The 11356-nt window shown below is 37.6% G+C and overlaps 1 protein-coding gene across 1 annotated transcript; it reads right to left on the bottom strand.

Annotated features, from left to right (window-relative positions):
- Window positions 1–506: 506 nt before the first annotated feature.
- On the bottom strand, window positions 507–10209 carry LOC140926909 (dihydroorotate dehydrogenase (quinone), mitochondrial-like). The gene is made up of 8 exons (XM_073376585.1): window positions 10075–10209; window positions 8487–8732; window positions 7782–7981; window positions 5762–6023; window positions 4110–4229; window positions 2957–3110; window positions 2142–2301; window positions 507–1128 (listed from the first exon to the last, which is right to left on the bottom strand). The coding sequence occupies exons 1-8, from the start codon at window positions 10075–10077 to the stop codon at window positions 1065–1067; spliced, it is 1209 nt and encodes a 402-aa protein (XP_073232686.1). The 5' UTR covers window positions 10078–10209; the 3' UTR covers window positions 507–1064.
- Between the last annotated feature and the right edge of the window lie 1147 nt (window positions 10210–11356).

The raw sequence follows: 11356 nt of genomic DNA, 5'->3' as shown, positions 1-11356 counted from the left end.
TATTTTTTCTCCCTCCAACGCTCTGCAAGAATTTTTTGTGGCATTGCTGTGTTGAAAAATTATATATCACTACTAATAACGATTTGTGAAATAATCATTGAACAAGTATATAATTTTTCATCTAAGAGTATTGGACTGACCTTGGTAATGCAGCACTTAACACTGAATATAAAAGCGGGGAGAAAGAGAACCCTTTGCTCTCGTGAAAGGAGTTAGGAACAAATTATGGAGCAGATTGGAAGGCAATTCAACACTCAGAGAGGTCTTGAGAGTAAAAAGCCAATCTTCTTTTCCAAACAATTTTTTACTTTATACATTTTAATAAAATAGGCATCCCTGTTCCATTCCCCTTTGGCTGGACCAAAGAGCAAGTCCCCCTTGGTGGACTGAGCAAACCCCCTTGGTGAGTCCACGCTCAGTCCCCCAGGGTGCCTCCATTTGGGAGGTCAGTCCCTAAGATGCTCCCCAAGGGACTGACTGTCACAAAATCTAAATGCAATGCAACATAATGGGCATTGTCAGTAACTTTTATTACACAGAACAAGTGCCAAAGGTATTTCATATTGATTGTATTTATTTCACCTACTTCATGCATTTTTCCCTAAATATTCTTGCTAGCTTTCAACTTTGCATTAAATTTTGCCCACTTGCCTAGTAAACCACAATCATTTAAAACTGCATCATCACCTCTGCAGTGGGTGCTCAACCTAAATTTGGGTAGTAATTACATGCTTCCCCAAATTTCCAATCTTTTATCTCTATGAAATGTCTCTCAGTGGCAATTTTTCTTTTTGTTTTGTGAGATTTACCTTGCAATGAGATGTACACAGAGATGCGCAAAGGATATTAAATATCAAAAAACATTTTCATATGCCAAGGAATAAACACGTTCCTCCCCTTTTTAATAATGAACGGCTCACTCAGGTGCGTTGAGTCTATGAAGCACCATGAAGGTTAAAGCTTAAAGCTCATGTGATATATCTTCATTGTCATCCAAAAGAAGTTCTTTTTTTGCATTAACTCCTCTTGAAGTGTTCAGAAGTCATTCGAGTTTGCCACAGTGGTTATCTGTCCTTCCCAACATGATCAATTCCAACAGCTTCTCCTATTGCATTGAAACCATCATTTCTGTAGAAGAAAACAATCCAAATAGAACAGTGTGAAAAAATTGACAGATCTCTTGATTTCTATGTTTTTAGTGCTTGGCTCACCATCAAAAACCTATATTTACAGGCAAATAGTACTCTATGTTAACTGGTAATGTTTTTCCTGACTTTGATATAGAAAACAATTCTTAAATATTGCAACTTCCGATGAGAGTTTATAGAGCTTAGAGAGAGACCGCTTCACATATCCCACAAAAAAGATGTAAAATTTTAACTTCTGAAACTTTCTGAAAACAGTGGAAACTGGCCTGAAACCTAGCTAGATATTATCTGTAAACTGTTCAACAAATTTAATTTACATTTCCCTATTCTAGACTAAAACTTTCTCATTTGAATACGACATCCAAGGCAGGGCTGTCACTGAGTGTGGGAGACTGGAGATTTCGCCCGGCTACTATGAGCATGACCTCTAGCCGTTTTTATAGGAAACAAAAGGAAAAGAGAGCTAAAAGAACTTTCCGTCTGTTTTTACAGTAAAATTCCCCGCCTACTAATTGCATATACTCAGCAACTCGAAATCTTAGTGACAGCCCTGCAAGGTTAACAAAACTGCTTGAAGGCTATCTCCCCAACTGTATAAAATACTTAATACAGGGCAATTTCTGAAAAAAAATGTCAACATCCCTGTGGCCTCAAGAACTACAACTACAGCCAAAATTAAGCTAATGACTACAGAATTTATGGAGTCCTGGTAAAAACTGTCCTCTTGCAACAACACAGGATTTTAAAACAAAAATATAGCAATATATTTTAACAGAAAAACATTCTAATCTGGAAGGAAGGACAATAGATCATTTTGTTGTCTCTATTTCTTTTAAACAAGCGCATTACAGATCTACCATGAAACAACCTTCAGTAGTCTGACAAGAGTGGATATTGACTTTGAGATGACGACGAGACCTCAATAATTGCTCAGAACCGCACCCATTATTAAATGAATATATATGTCTATCTTAACAATTATGTTTTTCTCACTTCAAAAGTTCAGCAAGTTCCCTCTTGATTTTCTTTACAATGGGAGGTCCTTCATAAGCAAGGGCTGTGTAGAGTTGTACTAAAGATGCTCCAGCCTTGATTTTGTCGTAAGCATCCTGACCTGTTGATATTCCTCCAACACCAATGATAGGAACCTTACCTGGAACAAATCATATCCCTGAACCCTTTAGGTCCCAAGAGTTCACCAACATCAATTTTCTCCTAACAACATCAGCAAATCATCAAGAGTAAAAGGTTATGAGAATTACTAAATTGATTACCAAAGGGAGAATGCTTTGATTTTAAACCAAATTCTCTCAACCATTCTTAAAAGAAATGTATGGAGATCAGTCTGGAGAATTTGTATGTGGATCTTGGGGTTTAAAAGGTTAAACGCCTGATTAACCCTTTGACTCCTAAAAGTAACTGTTGCTAGAGTAAAAAATCACAGAATATTCCAAATCTTTCTTATGCCAAATCCAAGGATTTAAATAGTGCTATTCAAAATAATGTTCTGGCCCAAAGAGGTTTTATTTGATTGTTACACCATGGGATGAACAAAATGATAAAAAATAAATTTTTACGGACAGAAATAAATAGAGAGTAGATAGTGTTGAAAAAACATAAGAAACAACTTTGAGGGCGCAATCTCTCATCAAATTGAGGCACCAATGGTTAATTTTATTGCAGATAAGACAAATAGGCCAGGCCAGCTAGAAGACTAGACTCTCAAATTAAGTTCATCATTACACACAAGAAAATAAAAACATTTACGAGGGGCAGCTGTTTTGCATAATGAATGTCAAAACTCTTACCATTAGTAAGTTTATACATGTCTCTAACTGTGCTTGTTGAAAGTTCTGTCAAAGGTTTTCCACTCAAACCACCTGTCTCCATCTTGTTTGTACTTTTTAAAGTCTCTGGTCTGGTGATAGTTGTGTTGGTAACTATGATACCATCTACACCACCCTGATGAACAAATGCAATCCAACTTTAATAAATTTTGACATCTTCAAAATATCAATCTTCATTACGTCCCATAAAAAACCCTAATTAAATGTTAATACCAAAACAACCAAAGAATCTGTCATTTGACAGATTGAATAATGTCTGCACTTTATTTTTCTATGATGGTATCCTAAGCTGAGCAAGCTTGTAAATTTTTTTTGTAGTTTCAGATGAACCAAAGTGCAAGTGGTAGTGCAACAAGATTTTTTTTGGAATCTTGTGTCATGTTACTTTACATGTTGTTCTTAGACATTTTTTTCTAGCCTGTTTGACTGAATCGCATTAAAACTGATGACATCCAAGTAGCACAAGGGATGTGGTTCCACATATATAGGTGGTTACTGAAGGTTCAGGGAATGGAACAAAGTTAAAAAACATCTTTTTTATTCAAAGACTGAACTCTAAGAAATTCCCTACCTTGATGACTCTAAGGTAAAGTGAACAAGCCAAACAAGTAAACAAAGCCCAATATATATATGCATTTGGTCAAGGTGGTTAGATATGGTCCATGTCTCTTTTTTTTGGCATTTTTATGGAACAAGAAATCAAGGTAAATAGAAAAGCAAAAAAAAGAAGGATATGTCCAGCCATCTTGACCAAACAAGCTTAAGTGATGGCCAAAAAGAGGCCTTTTTTTCTTGTGGGACAAATGTGGGAAATCCCGAGCGGACAAGATTCCATTCAGTAGCCAATCAGAACATCATGAGGATGAACTTCGTCTTTGGAGTTCGTGGATTAGCCATATACATGTAATAAAGCAAAGTATTTGATTATTATGTAGATCGTTTAGCAGCGAGGGACATGTCAAAACTGCTGAGTAATAGCAGATTGCATGAGGCTACATTTGCCTGGGTTTAGTAGAATATATTACCCAGAGTGTTTCCATAGCAAGTTGAGCAATGCATACTTTATAAGCCAAGATTGCTATGCTTTTTAAAAAGGAGATAATTAAGAACAAACCTTATTTCTACTGACGACAGCTGCAATGTCTTCTTTATCATCTTCACTCAAATCTGGAGCTATCTTCACCAACAAGGGATTGCGCATATTGACAGGCAAAGTATCCCTTGCTTCTAATACCTGAAAGAAATTGGACACCAAGAAATCAATGATTACCACTACTGAAAGTTGATTTTGATAAATTCTGGCTCTTGCATAGCACAGGGCATATCTCAAGTTTGGCCCAAACATAAGCCACAGTAGCTTAGTGGTTAGAGTATTCACCTGGGCTGAGTTGTTCAAAGCTGGGTTAAGATAACCCAGGGTTAGTGTGAGATTTGAATTCAGATTTGAAAGCTTGGAAAGCATTTCAGTTTAATTCTTTTTGTCTACAAGTTGATGATTGGAAGCTCTAAAAATAGCACAGAAAATTATCCGAGAAAATGATTTTGAACACCTGAAAAAGAAACGCGGGTTAAAATTAACCCCAGGTTAAGCGCTAATCCGCCTTCGAACAACTGGGCTCTGGAGTATTTATATATACCTTATTCTCATTTAATTTTGAGAGTATTAGATTTCACGATTTGGGAAAAATCACAAAATTTAATACTTACAAAATTGGCTCATGATTTTTAGCAAAATTTACAGTCAAGCCAGGTCAAGCGTACCCCCCAAGATGCCATTAATGAATTCATTATTCAAAAGTTGAATCTGTTGGTAGTTGTAAATTTTAGTTCCAATCTCTGCATTGTTGCATGCATAATGAGCCGTGAATTCACAGGCACGAGGCGGTTATGGAATTTCCACCAACTCAGTTTCCCTGAATGGATGTAAATGTCTTCAAAGTAATGTTATCCACCTAAAGATTTTCAATCTGACCAAATACAGAGAAGTTCTCATAAAATATTTACTGCTCATTACACATGCAGGAATGCCAATGTGAATTTGACACCAGTTACGAGAACAACTAACAGATTCATTTTTGAAATTATTAATAGAATCTTGAGGGGTATACTTGACCTGCTGTGACTGCAATACTCGCGACATTAAGTGAGAATAAACATCACAGCATGATTTCCATTACAGCATCAAAATATTTTTTATCTGCAACTAGGACATAACATGCACAACATCTGCACGTCTTATGTTGGCGTAGAACTGTAAAATTCACAACTTGGGTTAATGCTGGAGGCAAGACAATTTTAGCAGGGTTTGTTTTTTTTCTTGGCAGGGAGGGCTGGATTGAAGTAGGGAATCTTTTTCAAAGTGAAACTTCAAGTTTCACGACAGCCATTGTTATTGAAACGATATATTCATAAATGTACAGCAGGGTTGTCAAAAGTAGCCCGCTGCCAGCGAAAATTGCCACCTACTTGGTTAGTGTCGGCCAGCTACTCTGCTTGACATTTCTTTGTGGATGGCGTTTTTTAAATAAAATATCCCTGGACTGGCTGCTTACTTTGACAACTAAACCGTCCACTTCAAAACTTTCTGACAACCCTGGTAAAGTATAATGCATTTCTGTTATTTTGGACTTACTTTTGGCCAAAACGATTTTTTACCAGTTGTCTCTCCTATGGATATTTCATTTTTGTTCCCATCACTTCAGATCTGCAGCATATTTTCTGGGATCTTAATCTCCTAATTTACTAGTATATTTTTTTTCTCCTAACCTTATCTATTAAGTTTGCTAGTTGCTCTCTGCCCTGCAATGACCTCAGTCCAGGTGTATTGGGTGATGAAACATTAACCACCAAATAATCCCCCAAACCACTGAAACATTGGACTCCTTTGACATAATCTCCCACAGCATTGTCCGATGTCTTGTTTTTACCAAGGTTAATTCCAAGGATCCCAGGGGGATGTCCCCTGACAAGGAACTGCTGTTCCAGTCTTGTCTGAACAGTGTGATGCCCATGGCTGTTGAAACCATACCTACCAAATAGACAAGACAACATTGTTATCGTTTCATAGTTTATTATTTAGTTTCATAAGGGCTGTGGTGTTTGATACTAACTGTTTTGGCCTTCTGATATGGTGTATGCTCCTTAAGCGTCTTAGATTTTGTTTTAACATGTAATTGGTTAGTGCTTTAGAGCACACTCCAGGTCATCTGCAAAGGTCATCTTTGCAAGTTTCCACATGAGAAACAAATCTTGCACAACCTATCAAACCTTGATGGTAAGAATGAGGGGGGGGAAAGCCATGCAATATTATTGTGTGTATAGTATGACAGGGAGTCAGCAATGCCACCAGATCATAATGATAATAATAATGACTTTATTAACGTGTCAAGCAAAAATCTAGCAGAGGGGATTCCTCACCGATAATAGAAGACACCTAACTTTCTAAAATACGATCTAAAAATACAAAACGAATTAATATAGAGTCGAAACTAGAATCTACTAAGAGTTAGAATAGAAACTACTAATGATAACTCACTAACATGCATACTACAAAAACTCCATTTATAATTATCAAAATTCTAAAATATTGTAATTAAAACGGTAATTAAGAAAATTTAAAATTACGAATTGCAAAGGTAGCAGCCACTACATCCATCTAAAATGTTACTTAAATCAAGACTGGGTATATATCCGGGTATTAACCGATTTGTTCTAGGAGATTTTGCCGAGGAACGCGTTTTGAAGCTAGTTGATTGATTTCCTGGTCACTTTCGTGCTATAAAGAGCTAAAACTTACCACAAAACCGTTTACAGGTAGCACACTTCACAGCCTTCTCATGCAGATGCAAACTGTTAGCTTGCAAAGTTCGGGCATGCGCAAAAGCAAAATTTCAAGATTGGGTTTAAAAGTGTCACAGCAGTCTTGACTTTTGTTTTTTGCTTTCTCTCCTCCCCTCTTTTTTGCTTTTCTTGCCTCATTTTTTTTTCCCTTGCTGGGCATTTAGTAGGCTTTTAGGAAGCTTTTAGGATCTTAGGATTAGGTGAAAGGAAAGGTAGGTGGGCAATGGAACAAGATTTTCATGGAGATTTTTAGGTCAATGTTCATGGTTTTTGTCCTTTTTCTCCAGTGTCCTTGACTGAATCGTGCTCATTCTGGTATGGTTTGAAAGATCTCTTCACTCTGCACAATATAGGGGACAAAGTTGCCCTTGACCGTTAAAACTGATGACGTCACAAGCGGTAGAAAGGACATAGATCTGCATGGGCAGTTACGGACTGTTCAGGGGCAAATGGGTTAAACTGCTTAAGAATGGCAGCCGATCTAGTTAATAGAGGCACTGTGTCCTAGCAGTTAGAGTGCTGGAAAAATTCTGACATGCCAAAGTCAATCCCCACCCTGATCAGTGGCTGGATTTGTTCCCCATAGTCCTGAGTTGAAATCGACAATGTTCATACTGGTAAATAGCCAGCTGGTTTAATATGCATTCAGTCAGTTAAGATTCTTGACCCTATTGAGATGTGAGTTTGAGTCATCTGGCTGGAGCATTAATGTTACAGTTTCTGTGGCACAGAGCTACTTGTAATTTTAACACTTGCATTAGCAAGTGGGTGAGCACTAACATCAAACCCTGCAACAGACCTCAGAGCTGGAGCCCACACCTCCAGATCCAAAATAATGAGGTGTTAACCACTCACCTACCAATTCTCCATTGCAAGAAGCACAAATGTTATACTTATAAGTAAAACAAATTTCTGAAAACTAATTTTTGTCCAAACACTTGTTCACCTATTAATCACAGCTTTGTCCTCCATAAGTCTGAAGACCCTTGGCTTGTCATTCCCAGGTTGTGGCAATGGAGTTACACTTCCTATTTCAACAAAACCAAATCCAGCTTTTAATAGTCCGTCAACTGCTTCTCCGTGTTTGTCAAAACCCGCTGCTAAGCCAATGGGATTGCAAAAATGAAGACCAAAAACATTGGTTTGCTAGACAAGACAAAACAAGATAAAAAAGATTTTTATTATGTTTTCAAAACATGTACACAAAAATTAAGTAAAATAGAAACAAGCTAAAGATATCATTATTTATCAGTTTGCTTTATTTTAGAGAAAATAATATAAGTGAGATAGAGGAGGCATTTGCTTTCCTGGAGTGGTCACCGTAACATTATAATATTGTATAATCCAGTATTGCAATACCAGCATGAAAATGAAAACAATCATAATCACAAATAGTCTATGAATAGCATCAAATTATCTCAGATGAACATTTCTTGAAAATATTCTGGTACAAAGGAGTATACTGATGTCTTTAGATCTTACCACTTAACATCAAGATTTAAATTCATTGTAAGAGAAGCCCTTGTATTATTCAAAGTCCTTTTTAAATGAAAACTAAATATTGTAAAATGATTATTCTTGTGAAAGCTGTCTTCAAGAAAAAAATTACTTTCTGAAAAAACTACTGAAAGACTTTGTTCACTAAATTTACCAGTATTTCAGGGTCTCCGTCCACATCAACAGGAATCAAGCCTTTACTGGCTAACCAGACAGCAAATGTATGGGCTTGTTCAGCACCAAGAACTCTCATAACCGAAGGCATGATAAAAGATTTGTAAAATTTTTCATCCCCAGTGATAGTGAAATAGCTGGTAAACATGAGACCCGTACAACCAACCACTCCCAAGGCATGACTTATCAGCTTCCTTGTTACTCGTTGTTTAAATGTTGAATTTGACTGCAATATCAAATAAGCGAGATCTTTTCAGTGGCTATGGACAAAAATTAATGGTATAACCAGGAGTACAAAACTCCCACACTAATCAAGGATTAAAATTGCAGCTGCACAGGTGTGACTGAAGACTCTAACTTTAACACTAACCCTAATACTCATACCTTCAGTCACACCTGAACGTGCAAATTAAAATGGAAATTGGTGTCTTGAAAAATCATGCAGAACTGGAGGTGAATATTGCCACTCAATTTAAGCCCTGACAGGTGGAGTTAGGAACTGAACAGGTGACCAGCTACCAATATCTTATCACAAACACTCCCATTTCTTTCTTTCTAATTTTGTTTCATTGTCCTTTCATACAGTCATTTCTCTCATAACCATTTCTCGTAAGTAATCACCTCCCATAAGCGACCACTTTGTACAAATACTGCTTCAAAAAGCCTCTTGTAAGCAACCACTACTTAAATTTCTTAAATGACCACAACCTCTTCTTGGGGCAAAAATTTGAGATATTCTTCTTTTTTTTCCCCATAGATGATAACCTCCTATAAGTGACGACTTTGTTGTGAACCATGGGTAGTCGATTACTAGAGAGTTGACTGTACTGAAATGCACATAGCAAAGCATGTTTAGCATTATTTTGGTGGTGAATGGAAAACAAATGGCACGTTCACATACAAATCCAGCAGGTACAATGAGCTTTAAATCACCAAGGTGCTGAGCAGACACAACTCTTGAATCCCTCGGTGGGGAAAGCACCAAGTCATAGGTAAATGGCTCCAGTATAAAAAAGATGGACTTTAGGAAAATACCAAAAAGCTCTTTAATTAACACACATAGCAGTCAGAAGCAAACTTATCTGTGAGAGGTAATGCCTGAGGAAGCAGCGTCACACTAAGAATTTTTTCCATGTGAATTCTACCTCCTTGAAGACCCCCACATCTACCCATCAAACATTACTGATGTGAAAAAATCAATCAATCCCACTAGCAGTCTACTATGATTCATAAAATGCATGAATTCTGGCTTTCGTTACTTTTAAGATTCCCTAAAAGTAACGAAAGCCTGGATTCTCAGCTGAATGCTGAGAATGCTGCTTGCCTGCATTACACAGTCAGCGCTAGCTTTTCCCAGTTTTCCTTGCAAACAGTTCATGCTGGGAAATTTCCTCCACTCAAGCCCGGAACTCAAGGCAGGGAATTGCAGAAAAGTAGCTCATGCTCATTTGCATATATTTGCTTATATGCGTCGTCTTTTTCTAACACTCAATTAAGCTTAATTTTCCGCTATCCCGCACTCGCAGATTTTGCTGCACGCACAAGTTTGTCAACGAAGAAAAACTCACCATCTCGTAAAGTTTTATGCAACTTATAGCTCGTGGATTCTGCAAAAAATTGGAGAAGTTCGAAAGAAGTTTTCAATGGATGTTTTCAATCAGTGTTAGAGCTTCGCCATGAAATGACCTTCTTGAAAAAATCCGCCATTTTGGACACTTTGAAGTCCCAGTCCCTACTCTCCCAAGCAGAACTACCATAAGCATAAGCCCCTCCATCCCCCTCCATGTATAAGCCTCTTCAAATATAAGCACCCCAAACTCGTAACGCAAAAAACCCTCCGTTAAATCGCCCCTCCAGATATAACCCCCCCGGGCCTTGTACTTGGAAATTGCTCTCAAATACAAAGTAAAACAAAGAAAAACGGTAAATTTCTTACCAAGAATAAGGTTAGTCCAATCGATTTTTAACGCAAATTTCTCTCCGTACATAAGCCCCTCCAAAAAAGGGCCTTTAAAAAATATAAGCCGCGGGGCTTATTTTCGGAATTTTACGGTATTTTAACGCCCAGGGCCGGGTTGTTCAAAGCTGGGATAAGATAACCCCGGTTTAGTGCAAAATTTGAATTCAGATATGAAAGCCTAAAAAGCAAACTCAGTTTAATTCTTTTTGTCAACAAGTTGATGATTGGATGTTCTTAAAAATGATAGGGAAAATTATCCGAGAAAATGCTTTTGAACAAAAGGAAAAGAAACCCGGGTTAAATTTAACCCTGGGTTAAGCGCTAATCGGCCTTCGAACAACTGGGCCCAGCAGGGCCGAAGGGCCGGGTTGTTCAAAGCTGGGTTAGATAACCCGTGGATAGTGCGAAATTTGAATTCAGATATGAAAGCTTAAAAAGTAAATTCAGTTTAATTCTTTCTGTCAGCAAGTTGATGATTGGGTGCTCTTAAAAATAACATAGAAAATTATCCAAGAAAATGCTTTTGAACAGAAGAAAAAGAAACCGGGGTTAAATTCAACCCTAGGTTAAGCGCTAATCGGCCTTCGAACGACTGGATTTTTCCACCCACCGTCACTGAGAAATTGTGGAAACTGCGAAAGGCTTTAGTCCATGGTTTAGTCGACTGAACGTCTTATAACCCTATAATTGCCCACTCTTATCGCGTGCCTGATAAAGGACCCTAATTATGATTTGTGCCCGATTTAATTTCTCCCTCTCTCCAACCGACTCCTAAGCAGATTATTTACAAATCTACTCTTATGACAACGAACCGTTCGCAGAAATTTGTGGCCTTACCAAAATCTCTCGTCCTTCTGGTATGATCAGTTATCTGTCCATCACAGAATCTG

The sequence above is a fragment of the Porites lutea genome, chromosome 2, assembly GCF_958299795.1.
Source record: "Porites lutea chromosome 2, jaPorLute2.1, whole genome shotgun sequence".
NCBI lineage: Eukaryota > Metazoa > Cnidaria > Anthozoa > Scleractinia > Poritidae > Porites > Porites lutea.
Note: the sequence above shows the minus strand (reverse complement) of the source record. Positions and strands in the feature narration are given on the sequence as shown.